This window comes from Corythoichthys intestinalis, chromosome 17 (genome assembly GCF_030265065.1).
Source record: "Corythoichthys intestinalis isolate RoL2023-P3 chromosome 17, ASM3026506v1, whole genome shotgun sequence".
In the NCBI taxonomy this organism is placed as follows: Eukaryota; Metazoa; Chordata; class Actinopteri; order Syngnathiformes; family Syngnathidae; genus Corythoichthys; species Corythoichthys intestinalis.
This window is the reverse complement of record NC_080411.1, coordinates 36,781,580-36,801,958: the sequence shown is the minus strand read 5'-3', so window position 1 is coordinate 36,801,958 and position 20,379 is coordinate 36,781,580. Positions and strand designations below refer to the sequence as shown.

At 40.2% G+C, this 20,379-nt stretch overlaps 1 protein-coding gene across 1 annotated transcript in view; it reads left to right on the top strand.

Moving 5' to 3' along the window:
* fam78ab (family with sequence similarity 78 member Ab) overlaps positions 1–7,622 on the top strand; it is a 33,851-nt gene extending 26,229 nt beyond the window's left edge. The window contains exon 2 of the mRNA XM_057818415.1: positions 3,083–7,622. Coding sequence (XP_057674398.1) covers positions 3,083–3,608 — 526 coding nt within the window. The 3' untranslated portion in view covers positions 3,609–7,622. The remainder of the gene's footprint in view (positions 1–3,082) is intronic.
* The last annotated feature ends 12,757 nt before the right edge of the window (positions 7,623–20,379 follow it).

The window sequence follows — 20,379 nt, the reverse complement described above, 5'->3', positions numbered from 1 at the left end:
ATGCAGATCTACTCACTACTGCTGATCTGCTGGAGGAGCGGTCGAGACTCGGGTCCAGCCAGCAATTAAAGTCCCCCCCTAAAACTAAGTAATGTGTATCCAACCCATTAAGAAGGGAGAAAAAATTATCAAAAAAGCGGACATCATCCGTATTAGGAGCATAAACATTAGCAAATATAATTTTGGTGTTAAAAAGTTTCCCAGTAACGATTATATATCTCCCATTTGAGTCAGCTGTGACATTGTCTGGTTCAAAATGCATATGTTTGGCAACCAAAATAGAAACTCCCCTTGCCTTGGCTTCAAATGCAGAGTGAAAGTGCTGCCCTGACCAGCCCGTCATAAGCCTGAGGTGCTCAGATGCTCGTATATGTGTCTCCTGCAAAAAGACGATGTCTGGTTTAAACTGCTTTAGATGGTTAAATACCTTCTTTCTTTTGATTGGATGATTTAGGCCCTTGACATTCCAGCTTACCAAATTAAGATCACCATTCATGTATTGTCTAATCTGCAGAGTATATTGGTACTGACATAATATAATATAAAGCTTAGTGATAGCGCTGCCACATCATCATCAAAATAAAAAATAAAAATACAAGCCCTTAAAGTGCCTAAATTAGAGCATGAAGAACTGCTTCTCCCTCCCCATTCCCCAACCCATTGAAATAAATAAGAAAACACAAAAAAAACCTTCCAAAAAACTTTACAGATAGCAACAGTAAGTTGCAAGCTCTTCCTAACTTTCCCTATACGATACATTTACTTCCTAATTCCTATCCACTTAATCTCGATCCCACTCTCATATGTGCAACAGTGCCACTAAATTAGTAGCCCCAATGTGTCTAATCGTTTTGCCCAGCATGAAAGGCTGAAGAAGTAAACAGACAAAAGAAAATAATAATAATAATAACAAAATTAAATAATGATGAAAATGATGACAAATAAAAAATAATGAAAGCATTCGCTGGGTTGAACTATTAACATAACAGCATCAGAACCCCCAGTCAAATAGTAAATGCGACACAAAAACATGATTATCAAAATAAATTAAGAATCAGCGCATCAGTCAATTGTGCTGTGATCTAAATAGGAGAGGGGGGAAAGGAAATGGAAAAGAGAGGCGACCGGAGAAAACACTGTGGTTATCGACGCCTCAAAGGTAGTCAAATGTCAACGCGGAGATCAACTAAAATGTTAGCGTTTACCCCTACTCTCCAGCCGAGGGTCCTGGCGCTTTGTCACGGTGTGCTTTCGAGAAGGTTGTGGCGTCTTCCACAGAAGTGAAAAACTTTTTCCTCCCGTCCTTGGTGGTGATCCGTAGCCTGGCTGGATACAGGAGCGCTGGTTTGTAGCCTTGTCGATACAGCCGCGACATCACCTCCGCGTAAACCCGGCGTTGTTCCACCACTTCAGGGCAGTAGTCATCGTAGATGGCAACCGGTGTTCCTCGGTAGGTAAGCTTGCCTCTCCTATTTCGGGCTTCCCGTATGATCAACGCCTTCGTCTGGTAGTGGTGGACGCGTGCTATCACCGCCCTAGGCTTGGATCCTGGAGCTGGCTTGGCTACAAGTATTCTGTGAGCCCGGTCGAGCTCAGGGGCATCGACGAGGATCTCTTCGCCGATGATTTCCTTCAATAGTTCGGCGAAAAACAAAGTGGGCTGCGTGCCTTCAATCGACTCAGGGAGACCAACTATTCTTATATTGTTGCGGCGGCTACGTGACTCGAGATCGATGGTTCTGGCTCTTAGCTTGTTGTAGCTGTCTTCCATAGCCGCGCATTTGGCTTCAAGTGCTTCCATTCTGTCGCTGAGTTCGTTAGCATTCGCCTCGAGTGAGGAAATACGTTGCCCATGATCAATAATTGTCGTCTGCACGACGTCCAATTTCGCCTCCAGCGGTGCGATTGCCGATTTGAACTCCGCGGAAAGTGCAGTCTTATGCTCTTCGAGTAACTTCGCAAGAGCCTCCATGCAATCCTCGGGTACGGCTGGGGCCAGCGTTTCACACTTCTTTCTGGTAGCTTTTGTTGCCATGTTCGAAATTGTTTAGGACTTTAGGCTGATATCCGCAAATAATCACGAACACGTCAAGTTCTACCTAAAAAAAAGTGTAGGTGAGGCTTAAAGAAAGGAAAATATGAAGCGGCGGATGGGAGCTCAAAAAACCCGCGTCTACTCCATACGCGTCCCGGAAGTCCCCCCCACTACGCACAGTCATGGTTGCACTTCCCATCATGCATTTGGGCAGAACAGTTAAATGGCTACATCATGGGTGGTCAAACCTGTCCGCAAGGGCCGCTGTGGGTTCTGGTTTTTATTCCTACCAATCGAGCACAGACAGTTTAACCAATGAAGTTTGTGCTAAAACAAGCAGCACCTGACTGCAATCAACTGATTACACCTGTGAGACACCAGATTGGTGAAAAGATGTCATCTTGTTTTGTAGGAACGAAATCCAGCACCCACTGCGGCCCAATGTGGAATAGTTTGGACACCACTGGGCTACAGTATCATTTACTGAAAGCTCAACAAATACGCTAGATGGCAATATTTAGTCACAATATACAAAGCCACATTTATCTTTTAAGAATTACAAGTCTTTCCATCTGTGGATCCCTCTCACAGAAAGAATGTTAATAATGTAAATGCCATCTTGATTTATTGTCATAATAAACAAATACAGTACTTATGTACTGTATGTTGAATGTATATATTCGTCCGAGTTTTATTCATTTTTTTCATAATGCATCGCCAAAATGTATATGATCGGGGAAAATTATCGGGAATGATTGGAATTGAATCGGGAGCAAAAAAAAAAGCAATCGGATCGGAAAATATCGGGATCGGCAGATACTCAAACTAAAACGATCGGGATCAGGAGCAAAAAAACGATCAGAACAACCCTAAAAACACTGCTAGGTAGCTAGATTTATGTCCCTTTTAGGGAAAAAAAACAACAACTAAGAAACATCGTCGTCATTTAATTCATTTTTTAATGAAAAAAAATCTATTTTTTAACCGTGCAACTGGTTCGGAATTTTGTAATTCTAACCGAGTTGAAATGGTTGTGTCCGTCTTCAGGTCGAGTTGGGAGCTCCCCGATCTCCGTAACGGCAGCATCCGTGCCATCAGCGACTCGGACGGCGTCAACTACCCCTGGTACGGAAACACCACTGAGACGTACACCCTCGTGGGCCCCACCCGAAAAGACAGCAAGTTCACAGTCAGCATGAACGACAACTTCAAACCGAGCATCACGTGGGGCGTGCCGGTTGGCGACGGCAACGTGCCCGAGCTCACTGCCGTCCGCCGCGACCAGAGCTTCACCACTTGGCTAGTGGCCATCAACCGGAACACGGGCGAGACCCTGATCCTGCGGACCGTCCGCTGGAGGATGCGCCTCGGTATTCGCGTGGACCCCGAAAAGCCCTTAGGTCAGCGTGCGGTCCTACTGGAACCTTCCGCCCAGGAACAGCCGCAGATCCAGAGCGAGAACGAGAGCATCCCGGCCAACGCCATGCTCAAGCCCAATGCAAACGACGCCCAAATGCTCATGTGGCGCCCTCACGAGGGAGACCCCGTGGTGGTCATCCCACCCAGATATTGACCACGCTAGTATACAAGTTGCCAAGGGTATAAATCCTGCTGTGACTTTCAATGAGTTTATCACTGGTAGACATCTGATCCATTTGAAAGTGGGAGGGCTGGCAGCGAATGAACGAATCCAGCCCTCCCACTTTCAAATGGATCGGACGTCTAGTACCGTCAGTGGCGGCCATTGTGCTAACATTATTACAGTGGTACCTCTACTTACGAAATTAATTGGTCCTGGAAGTAGTTTCATAATTTGAGAATTCCGTAGAGACGCGTTTTCCGTGTAAATGCCCAAATCTGTTCCAAGACTCCCAAAATTCAGACATAAATCTTTTACAAAACAAAAAAAAAAAAATGCATCAAAACATGTGACAAATACATGTTACAATTAGATTATTGCACAATAAACATAAAATGAGAGAAAAAACAAAGAATAAAAGTTAACAAAACATCTCAGTGAACAAAGAGGACGCTGGGATTCACATTTAAACATACAGTAGATGTCCCTCTTAGCCAATTAGATGCCAGGAAGATACTAGATTGAAGAATAAAACCACTATATACAGTATTTTAGACCATTTGGTATTTATTTGGATCAAATATATTAGTCTGTTCGGAAAACACAAATGTAAACTGACCATGAACCAGCGCAAATCTCTGGAACAGTATATTAGGCCTTGTGCACAATCAGCAGAACACGATCTTTAAATATTCGGTAAAGTAACAATAATATAATTAAAGTTTAAGAACGCTACCTTTGAAATTCCCTGGCCCGTCGCCATTATTGTCTTGTTGTGTTTGCTAGCGCGTGAAGTGAAGCAGGGCATGATTCACTCACCTAGCCAATCATCGTCACGTCTGCAGCGGCATCACCGACCCCTTCCCTCCTCTCGCTCTGCTCTCTCCAGACAGGCAGCTGATGCGTGACAAAATAAGACAACTCACGCTTCATTCACACAAATTGTAGTAACGCGCCCAATTCACATCCTCAGTAACAGTAACGGCGTTGAAAGGATGGAGAAAAGTAATTACAGTGATCCCTTGCTACTTCGTGCTTCAAACTTTGCGTCCTCAGTCCATCGCAGATTTTTTTTTCAATTATAAACAAATTCAGGATTTTATTGAGCTGTCCCGATCCGATTACGTAGTCTCTCACTCTCGCTCCTGCTGCTTTTCTTGATCAGGCAGTGCGCTGGAGTTGCTTATCAAAGTTAACTATGACTGACAGACGGTTAAGGTTTGATCCATAGACTTCATAATGTATTGACGGAACACGGGGCGTGGGGCCAATAAATAGGGGGCGGCATTGTTGGCGAGGTTGTCAAAGTTGACCAAGAGGAATCACAGACAAAGAGCTTTTTTCATTGAAAATTCTTGTGAATAAATGCTTCAATCCCCAAATTCTTTATAGATATGGACGTAAAACAGTCCCTATTCTTGGTTAAAAGCAAAAAAAAAACCCAAAAAAAAACGTGCAGTTATTATTTTACGTAAATATGTCAAATTTGCCTACTATGCTAGTCTGTTAGTAAATGTAGCTAGCGGCCGCTTTATGTAAAGAGCTTTTCCAGTGAAAATTGTTTTGAATAATGCTTAAACCCCCAAATCCTTTATAGATATGGACATAAAACAGTCTCGATTCTTGGTGAAAAGCAAAAAAAAAAAAAAAAAAAAAAAAAAAAGCGCAATTAGCATTTATTTTACATAAATATTGCGAACTATAATGCCAATGCAGTAGCGGCTAATTTATCCCGTTGATTTTTTTCACAATGTTTCAAAATGCATGCATGACACAAAAAATATAATAATTACCTTGAATCCTCAAATAAATCACTCCTCAGACAATCCTTCCTGTTTGCATGTTGTACAGCTTTCGTACTTTTTCAACAGAAATCCGTCGTTAGATCACTGTGTGCGTGTTTGTGAAAAGCTCCTCTTGATGTGGGCGGCCCCCTGTTTGAAGGTGAGGCACAGTGCACCGATCTGTCCTGTCAATACCATTATGAAGCCTATGTTTCGATCTGGTCAGTGATGCTTACTTCAATGCGCCGCATGCGTCAATCATAATTTAACTTATTAAACAGTTGCTGTGGCAACTCTTTGTGTGTGAGACGCTTGAGCAGATTTGAGTGGACTCACTCGATGAAGCATTTAATAAAGACAAGCATTTTTCTACTTAATTTTTGTTTAAAAATAATTCGGTGGAATAAACATAATTATTACATTTAAGTGCTTAAACATTTTTTAAAAATATGCATATATCCATTTTTTTTTTTTTCAAATTATACTTTCGGGAAAAAAAGTGGGGAAAAAAACGTCTTATACAGTGATGTTATAAACCGCGAAGTAGTGTTAACCCCCCCACAAAAACAATGTTTTGTGTTCAATGTATTTATTCAGATGTAGCATTGCAAAGATATATAAATAAGACATGTTTCTTCACTTTTTTCCCCCCAAATTATAATTTTAAAAAGTTTTATGTGTATATGATTTTAAGCACTTCAAATGTAATAATTCTGATCAATTTTAAACATGATACTGTCCCACCGAATTAGTTTTAAACAGGAATAAAGCAGAAAAATGCTTGGCTTTATTAAATGCTTCATTGAGACCACTCAAATCCAAAGCTGCTCACACACACAATGAGTTGCTACAGCAACGGTTTAACAACTTAAACGATGATTGACGCATGAGGCGCTTTGAAGCTTGGTTCTCTGGCAACATCAAACATCAATGTCTGTCAATCATTGTTAACTTTAATAGGCAACTCCAGTGCACTTACTGCCTGACCAACAGCTAGCAGGGAGATGGAGGGAGGGAGAGTGACAATATGTGATCGGCTCGGGACAGCTCATCAGTTTTTTTTTTAATTGAAAAAAAAAAATCTGCGATGAACTGAGTGTATATCTCTTTCCGATGCTAAATCTGAATAAATACATTGGGGGGGAGCTACTTCGCAGTTTTTAACTTATCGTGGTGAGTTCAGGTTCTCATTAACCGCGAAAAACAAGGGATCACTGTAATTAGATTACTCGCTACTGAAAAAAACGTCGTTAGAAACAACCCTGGTCCTGAACCTGAAAATTCCTTATATTGACGTTCGGAAGTAGAGGTACCACTGTATTTTCTTTATTTTTCCACAGTGTAGGGTTATAAATCAGCAATTTCATGGCGATACGATGTAATTTTTGAGGGAAAACAGTACAATATTTGCCAATTTACAAAGCCTGCCTCGATTTGATCCAATACAATGGCCTTCTACGTATCGTTATGCCCCTTTCACACTGCCCGAATAATCTGGCATTTGTTTACCTGTTACACATGTTGCTCTTGTATTAACAGCACCATCACGGGATGGTCATCGACCATATTTAGATTGAAGTATCGAAGCAATAACCAAGACAGGCCACCGCCTGTAAAAAAAAAAAATAATAATAATAATAATAATAATAATGCAGTTTTATAATTGTATAATTGGGACCAAGGTGAAGTGAGGCAACAAATAAAATCAACCATTACTCACCTTTGGAAGTGTTGTAGTACTCGAGGCAGGATACTGCCTTTAAACTCAAGCAGCTGTGAGGATGAGCCATTTAAAAGTGAACAAACCACAACCTTTCTACCTTCAACTTGGCTCACTGTGCGACAGGAAGTCGTTTCGGGAATTTGGAGTATTTATCGTGATTTTGTGCACGTGTTTTTATTTATAGACTGAGAGAAAGCACGTTTTGTATCCGTTGCGATCCACGCTGCCTTACGTGGACGTCGCTCAATGCTCCGTCCGAACCCTTTTAGCCTTAAAACAAAGTGTGCAGCATTTTGCCCCTGTTGTCTTGTTTTTTTTTCCTTTTAAGAGTTGAAAATCTAACCCCAACTGGATTGAAAGACAAAGATGCATTCATGTAGCAAAAGACACCCCGCTTGTTTATATGTCTGAAAATTTCACATGATGAATTGGTGCAAAAGAGAATACAAGCAAATGTTTTTGTAACTAAACCGCTTTTAAATAAATTACTCTGTATCTTTGTACAGTGTGCTAAATGTCTACATTTGTTCTGCTAGGGATGCAAACATGTAATGCGCAATGTAAATATGTGCATCATACAGAAATATAATAAATAAAAAGGCGCATTCAGATTTTTAATGAAAAAAAAATGGGGAAAATATCAACTTCGAATGGTACAATATGTACATATTTCCGAAAAGAAACTTTTGTTTCAAGTGCACAACTTCTGACACACTTTTTATAAATGTATTTATATTCTCCTAAACACACATTTAATATACAGTGCCTTGCAAGAGTATTCGGCCCCCTTGAATCTTGCAACCTTTCGCCACATTTCAGGCTTCAAACATAAAGATATGAAATTTCAATTTTTTGTCAAGAATCAACAACAAGTGGGACACAATCGTGAAGTGGAACAACATTTATTGGATAATTTAAACTTTTTTAACAAATAAAAAACTGAAAAGTGGGGCGTGCAATATTATTCGGCCCCTTTACTTTCAGTGCAGCAAACTCACTCCAGAAGTTCAGTGAGGATCGCTGAATGATCCAATGTTGTCCTAAATGACCGATGATGATAAATAGAATCCACCTGTGTGTAATCAAGTCTTCGTATAAATGCACCTGCTCTGTGATAGTCTCAGGGTTCTGTTTAAAGTGCAGAGAGCATTATGAAAACCAAGGAACACACCAGGCAGGTCCGAGATACTGTTGTGGAGAAGTTTAAAGCCGGATTTGGATACAAAAAGATTTCCCAAGCTTTAAACATCTCAAGGAGCACTGTGCAAGCCATCATATTGAAATGGAAGGGGCATCAGACCACTGCAAATCTACCAAGACCCGGCCGTCCTTCCAAACTTTCTTCTCAAACAAGGAGAAAACTGATTAGAGATGCAGCCATAGGCCCATGATCACTATGGATGAACTGCAGAGATCTACAGCTGAGGTGGGAGAGTCTGTCCATAGGACAACAATCAGTCGTACGCTGCACAAATCTGGCCTTTATGGAAGAGTGGCAAGAAGAAAGCCATTTCTCAAAGATATCCATAAAAAGTCTTGTTTAAAGTTTGCCACAAGCCACTTGGGAGACACACCAAACATGTGGAAGAAGGTGCTCTGGTCAGATGAAACCAAAATTGAACTTTTTGGCCACAATGCAAAACGATATGTTTGGCGTAAAAGCAACACAGCTCATCACCCTGAACACACCATCCCCACTGTCAAACATGGTGGTGGCAGCATCATGGTTTGGGCCTGCTTTTCTTCAGCAGGGACAGGGAAGATGGTTAAAATTGACGGGAAGATGGATGCAGCCAAATACAGGAACATTCTGGAAGAAAACCTGTTGGTATCTGCACAAGACCTGAGACTGGGACGGAGATTTATCTTCCAACAGGACAATGATCCAAAACATAAAGCCAAATCTACAATGGAATGGTTCAAAAATAAACGTATCCGGTGGCCTATACTACGAAGCCGGTTTTCTGGCTTAGCAGGGTAACTTCGAGAGTAACTTTATCACGTGTGACGTAAGTTCGCGGCTATGCGAGACTACGAAAGGTGGATATGTTGGAACCGAGAAGTGTTGCCATGGCAACACACGCCAAACCTGGTCGTGTCAGAGTTAGATCTTGCTTAACATCAGGATTCCAATTAACCACGCTCTATTTAAACAGCACTCCTCCGCGGACGTGTCCTCCTGACAATGACAGCGTACTTGGACGACCCATACGACATTGGCGCGCGGATTGTGAGGGGCTCTCTCCGGAGGGCATGGGTATTTCGGGTCCGCCAGAATCCGCTGGCGTACCCGGAAGATGTTCTCCATGAAAGATATAGATTTTCAGCTGAGGGAATTCTTTACCTGTGCCAACTGATCTAGGCAGACGTCACTAATGTAACCCGCCGAGTCAGGCCCTCACAACCGCGCAAATTGTGTGTGCCTGTCCGTACGCTCTTTCGCCAGGGACAATATATGTATTCCATCGGTGATGCTGAATATCTGCGTAAGAACACTGTATGCCGTGCGATTCGGAGTGGGGTATGGAAACGCTTCAAATTGATGCATTTATAATAATCATTGAAATATGTAGACTATTTAAACATTGAGAAAACTTGCGTTTTTTTCTGCCAACTCGAGGAGATTAAATTAAATGTCAAATCCACTGATAGGACAGACGCACAAATATAAAAGTTTATTGAATATGCATCTTACAGTCTTGTTTAACTGTGAAAAATCGTTACAAAAGACGGGCTTTTATTTACGCAACAACGCATGGCATCCCCGCATTTCCTTCTTCTCCTGAGTCCTCACAAATATAACATAATTTTTTTTTTTTTTGGGTGGGGGGGGGGGTGGGGGGGGGTTGTCGGGCTCGGTCCTGCAAATCAAGTTTATTGGTCGGACTCGGGTCGGGTCGGGCTCCAATATAAAACTTCTCATGGAAAGACACATTTTAGATATTGGTTTGTCTTAAAGATGAGTTGTTTACACAAAAGGTTTACTAAAAATATAACACAAAAACTCTTTAAATGAGTTTTTCAACAGTAGACGTCCAAACCATTTGAACTGGGAGGGCTAGCAGTAGTGAGTGAACATTCCTTCATTCGCTGCAGCCTTCCCACTTCAAATATATTGGTGGTCGATCACCATCAATGGCGACCAATGAGTTAATACAGGATTACCCAAAAAATGGCAACTTTTTAACAATCCCATGAAACCAAAAATGATGGAAGAAAAAACAATATATTTCATAGTAATTGCAACCTTAAAACACGCCAACAAAGGGTACATAACAAAGTATTGACATGACTTTTAGTATTGACCAAATACTTATTTTCCACCATGATTTCCAAATAAATTCTTTAAAAATCAAACAATGGGATTTTATGTTTTTTTTCTTTTTTCCACCTTCTGTCTCTCATGGTTGAGGTTTACCCATGTTGACAATTACAGGCTTTTCTAATATTTTCAAGTGGGAGAACTTGCACAATTAGTGGTTGACTAAATACTTATTTGCACCACTGTATATACAAATTAATTCTTAAAAATTGTTTAAAGAACTATTATGTTTAAGGACCACATAAAGCTTTCAAATTAAAAACAAACACATAATTTTCTGTTCATTATTTCCAGTGTTGTTAATAACGGCGTTACAATATAACGGCGTTACTAACGGCGTTATTTTTTTCAGTAGTGGGTAATCTAATTAATTACTTTTCTCATCTTGGCAACGCCGTTACCGTTACTGAGGACGGAAAGGCATGCGTTACTATGCGTTACTATAGTGGTCGAAAAGTCTGAGGGAGACTGACTCACCGAGACGACAGAGCAGAGCAGGAGTGTGGAGGAGGCAAGAAAGTTGTGACGCCGAACAAACGCGATGCTAGGTAGCTCCAATAATACATGTTGTTGCCGATAGCCTTCAAACTACACCCGCATGTTATGGTAGATATGGTAGACATGGTAGATATGGTAGATATCACATGTACTGTATATAGATACAACTAGATGCAAAATGACAGACACTAAATGCGTTAGTAGACAGCCGCCATCTTGAAGCAGTAGACTTTTTAGGATGGCTCTGTTGTAGAGAACCTTCCTAGCAAACCTAAGTAACTTTTTATATAAAATACTTCTAAATCGGCAAAATCTTGACTTGAATCTATCTTTAAATGATGAAACAGTTTTAAAACTTTCATATGTCGAAAGTAGAGAGAAGGGAACTAATGCAATAATGGGAGCAATTCTAACAACTTTTAACAGTTGATTCAGGGTAAAGAGTAAATTAGGGTAAAGAATTGGGCTCGGGCCAATTGTACCGAAAACCTTCACAAAAAACTTCACATAGTGTGGCCAATGTTTTTTTTTTTTTTTTTTTAATCGAGGAAAAAAAAAAAAGTAATTATCACCAATTACTTTGCCAAGTAACTAATTACTCTTACATTCAGGTAATTGAGTTACTAACGCAATTACTTTTTGGGAGAAGTAATTTGTAACTATAATTAATTACTTTTTTTCAGTAAGATTAACAACACTGATTATTTCTGGGGTCAGGCATTATAACATGGAAGATGTTCTGAACCTACCCATCAGAGCAAATAAAATAAAATTAGCCTCAACTCTTTCCTTTCTCTTAAAGATCAGATAAATTTTCCGTTGCATTGCCATTTTTTAAAAATTGCATTAATTTCACAAGCTTGTTCTTTAAAAAAAAAAAAAAAAAAAAAAAAAAAGTCCCAGAAATGTGCATTTGAACCAATCAGAGCTGACTATCCATGCTGATCACGTCACTATGTCAGCTAACTGAACAGACAACTGGAGTCTAGGCAGGGTAGTTTGCAGCACACAGCGCAAATCACGCGCGTCTACAGTCTTGTTGCACTCACATACACATGCTGAGACACATCGGTGGAACTCCGTGGAATAAATATCGATGGAAACTGAAGCACTTTATTCAGCTTGTTGTTGTGTATCTAAATCTGACGTTAGAAGATTGTCAAGTCCTGCCGTTCAGCACGCACCAAACAGGAAATAGAATGTGCTCTACTTCGTTTTGCGCATGCGTCCGCGGGTGTTCGGACCGGATGAGAGACGTAACTAGAGCTGGGAATCTTTGAGCACCTAACGATTCCATTACGATTCAGAGGCCCCAATTCAATTATAAATCGATTATTGATGCACCCCACCACAATTTTATTGTTTTGCACCTTAGTTCCAAAATTGTTCAAAAATCCTCTCAGGCTAAACCAAACTATTTTAGTATCAAGTTAACAGTTAAAAACAGTAAATAAAATACTCAAGTCCCCATTCTGTATCAAAAGCTTTAAACTACATTCAATTAATTTAATGTTGTGAATCAACCGTTAAAGTTGTTAAAATTGTTCCCGTTATTCCATAATTTCCCATCTGTCTACTTTCGACATGTCAAAGTTTTAAAACGTTTTTTATCATTTAAAGATAGTTTCAAGTCAAGATGTCACCGATTTAGAAGTATTATAGACAAAAGTGAATTGGGTTCACTACAACAGAGCCTTCCAGAGAAGTCAACTGCTTTAAGATGGCAGCAAGTCTGTCATTTCGCATCTAGTTCTTTGTGTATGTTCCAACGCTGTCGTCGTCTGTCGTTTCACATCTAGTTCTACAATATGTGATATCTACCATAGCCATATGTTGCCGTATGTTTGTAGCAACTAGCAACCGGTCGCTGTTTGTAGCGGCTGTCAGCCGCAGCCAGGTATGATTGTTTTATTTTTTTTTTCATCTAGTGGCATGAGTTGAACAAGATATTTACTCTCGGTCCATTCCTCATTGCGTTCCGAAGACCGCGGCGTCCCATAGACCACGCTGACTGTTTTATTTCGGCTTTACCTGGTATAATTCAATAATCGGAATTTGGATGTTTATGAATCATTCTCGAATCTTCCACGGCCGAATCACAAATCTATGAATCGGAAATTTCACACGCCTCTAGACGTAACGCAATGCGGCCCATATGCAGGCACACCAGGGGTGCTAATAATTGTAACACACATTATTTGATGTCAAATTATTTTTTCTTCATGTGGGATTTTTTCCCCCACTGAATGAATGCACTTGTATTGAAGGTTGGATTTTTCTCTTTTTTCCATTAAGGCCCCATATTATTTGAATTTTTAAAAAATATTAGAAGCTAAAAAACACATATTTTTCAGGGGTGCCAATAATTATGGAGGGCACTGTACATCCTAAATTTCCAAATTGAGTACTGCATGTTATTTTCCCTTCAAAATGTCACGTGACTCGTTACGGGAGTGCTGTCAGCATTGCTGCAGAGATTGAAGAGGTGTGGGGTCAGCCTGTTAGTGCTCAGACCATTTGCTGTACTCTACTGATAGCACTCCTGTAACGAGTCACATGACATTTTGGATGGAAAATGACAAGCAGTACTCAATTTGGAAATTTAGGGATGTAGGTAGTTTCTAAGGGGTGAAGATGTCAATGCCTATATTTTGAGTTATTTTGAGGGGAAAATAAATTAACTCTATAGTATAAGCTGCACACAGACTTCTTTTCATTGTGTCAAAGTGTCATTTTGTCAGTGTTGTCCCATGAAAAAATGTACTTAAATATCTGCAGAAATGCAAGGGGTGTACTCACTTTCGTGATACTCTGTAGTCTGAAAATTATGGTAATAATATTTTGAATTAACGTTACTCTTACTTGAGTAAAATCTTGGCTACTCTGCCCACCTCTGTCTAAACAGATCTAAGCTGCAAAAGGGGAGAAAAATATTGTATTATATATTTAATATACTTTCTGGCCCCTTTTTACATGCCTTATGGTAGAAAACTGGGTGTACCTATTCATATGGCCATGCCGTCTTTAAGGCGGTTGACCGAATGCATTGCCGAGCTCACAGGCGCATTAAGAAAAAATCTATTGTATGACACAGGCTATGTTTAACTAATACCGTTTTTCGTTTAATATTTAAAGTACATCTAGACCCTACCCTAACCCTAACAATTTCGAAACATCTGCCCTCCTAACCCTAATTAAACATAAAATATTATTAGATATTATCAAACCCTAATTAAATTAAACCCTAATTGTGGATAAGATGTAACCCTAATTAACAAATTACAAACCCTAATTTAAAATGCTCAATAATATCGATAGGCCTCTCAACCCTACATTAGACTAACCCTAAGAGGGTCACCCCTGTTTGGGATAATAAAGTACAGTGCCTTGCAAAAGTATTCGGCCCCCTTGAATCTTGCAACCTTTCGCCACATTTTAGGCTTCAAACATAAAGATATGAAATTTCTATTTTTTGTCAAGAATCAACAACAAGTGGGACACAATCGTGAAGTGGAACAACATTTATTGGATAATTTAAACTTTTTTAACAAATAAAAAACTGAAAAGTGGGGCGTGCAATATTATTCGGCCCCTTTACTTTCAGTGCAGCAAACTCACTCCAGAAGTTCAGAGAGGATCTCTGAATGATCCAATGTTGTCCTAAATGACCGATGATGATAAATAGAATCCACCTGTGTGTAATCAAGTCTCCGTATAAATGCACCTGCTCTATGATAGTCTCAGGGTTCTGTTTAAAGTGCAGAGAGCATTATGAAAACCAAGGAACACACCAGGCAGGTCCGAGATACTGTTGTGGAGAAGTTTAAAGCCGGATTTGGATACAAAAAGATTTCCCAAGCTTTAAGCATCTCAAGGAGCACTGTGCAAGCCATCATATTGAAATGGAAGGAGCATCAGACCACTGCAAATCTACCAAGACCCGGCTGTCCTTCCAAACTTTCTTCTCAAACAAGGAGAAAACTGATCAGAGATGCAGCCAAGAGGCCCATGATCACTCTGGATGAACTGCAGAGATCTACAGCTGAGGTGGGAGAGTCTGTCCATAGGACAACAATCAGTCGTACACTGCACAAATCTGGCCTTTATGGAAGAGTGGCAAGAAGAAAGCCATTTCTCAAAGATATCCATAAAAAGTCTTGTTTAAAGTTTGCCACAAGCCACCTGGGAGACACACCAAACATGTGGAAGAAGGTGCTCTGGTCAGATGAAACCAAAATTGAACTTTTTGGCCACAATGCAAAACGATATGTTTGGCGTAAAAGCAACACAGCTCATCACCCTGAACACACCGTCCCCACTGTCAAACATGGTGGTGGCAGCATCACGGTTTGGGCCTGCTTTTCTTCAGCAGGGACAGGGAAGATGGTTAAAATTGACGGGAAGATGGATGCAACCAAATACAGGAACATTCTGGAAGAAAACCTGTTGGTATCTGCACAAGACCTGAGACTTGGACGGAGACTTATCTTCCAACAGGACAATGATCCAAAACATAAAGCCATATCTACAATGGAATGGTTCAAAAATAAACGTATCCAGGTGTTAGAATGGCCAAGTCAAAGTCCAGACTTGAATCCAATCGAGAATCTGTGGAAAGAGCTGAAGACTGCTGTTCACAAACACTCTCCATCCAACCTCACTGAGCTCGAGCTGTTTTGCAAGGAAGAATGGGCAAGAATGTCAGTCTCTCGATGTGCAAAACTGATAGAAACATACCCCAAGCGACTTGCAGCTGTAATTGGAGCAAAAGGTGACGCTACAAAGTATTAACGCAAGGGGGCCGAATAATATTGCACGCCCCACTTTTCAGTTTTTTATTTGTTAAAAAAGTTTAAATTATCCAAAATATTTTGTTCCACTTCACGCCACTTGTTGTTGATTCTTGACAAAAAATTAAAATTTTATATCTTTATGTTTGAAGCCTGAAATGTGGCGAAAGGTTGCAAGGTTCAAGGGGGCCGAATACTTTTGCAAGGCACTGTATATATAGTAGCTTATAGTACTATTCGAATATATGGGTTATTATGGCAGGGACATTAATATAGATATATATTGAGCTAATTTTATTAATATATTATATAATAATGGGATTTTAGGAGGACGTATATGGTTAGTTTAATTTTGGAAATGTTTAATATAATTTGGATTAATTATAAATGGCTATATTGGAATTATATGGACGCAGATGAATTATATATATATATATGTATGTGTATATATGTATGAATATGTGTATATTGTATATGGTATGTATATGTTTGGATGTATTGCATATGTGTATATATATGGAGTTGAAGGTATAGTAGTAGTAGTATTATTATTATAAGTAACTATATAGGATATGATTGATATATAATAATATAGTGGGTCCTGATCTGTGATTCTGTTTTATTGTTTATAGACATATTCATATATTCCCCGTAAATAAATATAAAAATATTTTTTGTCCTGAAAAAAAATATATAATTATGATAATCAAATTGATATCGGGTATTATTAAAATAAATGTATATATGTAATATCTATTAACATAATACGTAATATTCAAAATAGCCATATAAAAGACTTGTGCCAGTGCTGGTGAAATTTATTTCACCCTATATACATAAGTCACCTAAGCTGCAAAAGACTGGGATTTGAATCATCTGGGGAAAAACTATATGACAATTCTCTTACGAAAAATACTTTTGAGTTTTTTTTTTCAATGATGCTTCCCAAATCCTGCTTCTCTGCAAGCCCATTATAACACAACTAACAAGCCAAGTCCATTTGTGCTGCGAGGCTGACAGCCATATTAGCATGATTACGTAATAAGCTCACGCATGGCTGGGTGAGATTCACGCTGACTCAAAGGCCATCCCGTTGAAAGGAGGTTAAGAAAAGTAGTGCCAGTGGGGGATTCCCAGCTTTGGGTGAAGGAACCGGCTACCTGAGTTGCAATCAAAAAGCTTGCTGGAATTACTAGCGAGCTACACTGAGTGGATTGCGGAGGTCAGCCCAGGTAGCGATGACGGTCCCTGACTAGGCCGCTTCAGGCCACGGCTTACTCAGCGTAGTAGTCCAGCGGACTACATGTAACTTAAACCTGAACGTGTGCGTGTGACTTAATACCAGTGCTGGAGGGATTTAGGCCAGGATGAGTTTGACTGGTCTTGTTGAGTCATCGTGCGCTCTCGCTCGCACGTGCTCCCACCAGAAGGTTATGTCCTTGTCATAAAACACACACACTCTGATGGTTGTATCTGTTGTCACCGTGCCAAACACGGGTCTCGTTTATCAGGCGGGACCATGCGCGGTCCAGAAAAACACGCTAGAGCGTGTTTCGAAGTCAAATAAAGCCCCACACTTAAAACACCGTGATGATCATGAATGGCTAAAACCTAACACGTTTACCTCTACCATAGACTTCATATTATATTGACAGGACACGGGACTGATAAATAAGGGGCCTGCATTGTTGGCGAGGCCGTCAAAGCTGACAGAGTGGAATCACAGACAAAGAGCTTTTTTCGTTGAAAATTCTTGGAAATAAATGCTTAAATTCCTGAATTCTTTATAGATATGGACATAAAAGTCTCAATTCTTGGTTAAAACAAAAACAAACAAAAAACGTGCAGTTAGCATTTATTTTACGTAAATATGTCGAAGTAATATGTAGGGATGGGAATCGAAATCCGATTCCAATTCGGAACCGGTTCCTAGTGTTTCGAGGCCTCGACATCACAATGAAAAAGCCTTAACGATCCCTTTAACGAGTCCTGAAGACGCATATAGACCCTACCCACGTGACGTCACAACTCCGCTCTCCTGAATGGCCCACTTGTCCGTCAAAACATAGTGTTAACCTGTTACGGCTGCGTACATTTCTCCTATTTACGGCGTGTTTTTCTGCTCCTTAACATTAATAATCAAAATGGTGAAGGCGTGTGTGGCTGTTGGTTGCACTAACAGAGAAGATGGAAGGAGAGAGGAGAAGTTTTACCGTATTCCGAGGGATCCAAAGAGAGCGAAATGGACGGCTACAATTCGACGTGAAAACTGGGCACCAAAAAATCAACACAGACTATGTAGTAGTCATTTTATATCCGGTAAGATGCATTTAAGATATACTTAGAGGGTTTGGGGCTGACAAATAACCACAATTAAGATCATTGCGAGGCTAATCGCCGACAACATACGACGTAGTACGACATAGTTTCAAATTCAAGATGTTTGTGACTTCCCTTTCTTCCACCATCGTTATTTTTTGAATAATATTTAGCTGGTACCAAGTGAAAGAAACTGGCCTCGTCTACGGGGCTGACAAATAACCACAATTAACATCATTGCGAGGCTAATCGCCTACAACATACGACGTAGTACGACATAGTTTCAAATTCAAGATGTTTGTGACTTCCCTTTCTTCCACCATCGTTATTTTTTGAATAATATTTAGCTGGTACCAATTGAAAGAAACTGGCCTCGTCTACGGGGCTGACAAATAACCACAATTAAGATCATTGCTAGGCTAATCGCCGACAACATACACGTATGTATGTAGTGAGAGTGCTATCGCTAAACCATATGAACATTAAAAGCCTTAACTCCATTGACAAACGACATGAAATACATTAGACTTGACAGTGGATGTTAGCAATAACAAAAGATTTTGAATTGAAAATTTCGTAACTCACCTTTCCAAGCACAAGATAGATTCCTGCCGAATTTTCGTGGACGAGGACCTGTTTCACCCAACCAGCAACGAAGTATTTATAAGCCTCCAAGCTCTTGAAGTTTTTCAAATTTTCGTGAGAATAGGCTGATTTTGTGTGGACAAGATAATTGTAAATATCAGCGTAGCAGATGTCAGGCAGGCAGGGCAGACAGTGGGTCGAAAAACATCGATTTGGGCATCAATTATGGATCTGGCGACTGTATAGAACGAAGCTTTTCCACATAACGCCTTTTATGCAACACATCCAGTGAGTTTACGGCATCCGAAAGCACCGGGTCTTCCATGAAATGCATTTTAAATTCCTCGATCAATTGAAAACAATGCTAATACAGAGACAAAATGACGACAAGTGGGCGGAACCACACAGCGAGCACGTGGTTTTGTGACGTCGGTGGGTAGGGTATATTGCGTCGTGACTGTCTTGTTGTCCAAACACATCAAACTAGCATGGCACCAAGAACCACCCGCTCCAAAGTTTGGCTACACTTCACCAGGAAAGAGGGTGAAAATGAAAGGTTACATGGTTTAGCACGAGCATTGCAGCCGTAAACATAACAATGACAGCACTTAGGTTCAAACGCTCGGAAGTGTGTCTTCACTTCACGAGGAAAAATTACAACAAAACGACTTGCAATCATTGCAAGGTGGAGATAACTGCATCGGGAGGGATGGTGGAGATAACTGCATCAGGAGGGAATAGACTGTACTGTCCTCACCGAGAGCTATACAGCTAGCTAAATGACGATACAGAAGACGTTGGTATAATTTGCTGAGTTTATCCAACCATCACTTTAAGAGTGAAACTAAAAATAGAAATGAAACAAATTAATTTCGTCCCCAATAACAAACAGGTTTGCATCAACGTAAATCAGCGATGATTAGCTGCTAACTCAGTAATAACAACACGATTAGCATGCGTTCGCTAGCATTAGCACATCGTTCAAACCACTACACAACTGGATTTAAGTGTCCAATCGCGAGTGGAAACACACAACAACAACACAAAAGATGATACATACAGGCGTTGCCTCTGTAGATATTTTACAAGCATTAACAAAGAACGTAGGGTCGTAGCAGTGCTTCCCTCTCTCACTAACTCGCTCGAATGCGGCATTTCTTCTTCTTCGCGTGTAAGAGCGCTCTTCTTCACGTGAGTGCGTTCTTCTTCGCGTGAGGAAGCGCAAGGGCGCCCCCACTTGAGCGTGAAAGCGCCATAAAAACTAAAAGGCATGCATTTCAATATACTGGTAAATAATACTTTAACAGGGGTACCCAAACTACGGCCCCCGGGCCGAATACGGCCCGCCCCAACATTTGCTCCGGCCCCCTGAACAATACCAGAGAGCATTTTGAATTTTTTTTTCTTTTTCTCAATAGTGTTAATTATTTTCTGGCCTTTTTCTGTGAAGAACTCAGAGAGGGTTATTTGGTTATTATCTATTTGATTAATAGTGTTATTATTATTAATTATTATTATATTATATTATTATTTTTATTTTATTTACTTTTGTTCCGTGAAATATCCAGAAAGGGTTATTTGATTGTGGCATTCTGAAAAATAATAATTTTTTACATTTAGGCACTCCCGCAATCGTCACACTTTTTCTGTTACAAACTGACCCCGGCCCCTCATCAGAGAAGGGAAAAGTTATGCGGCCCTCACTGGAAAAAGTTTGGGGACCCCTGCAAGTTTAACACATATT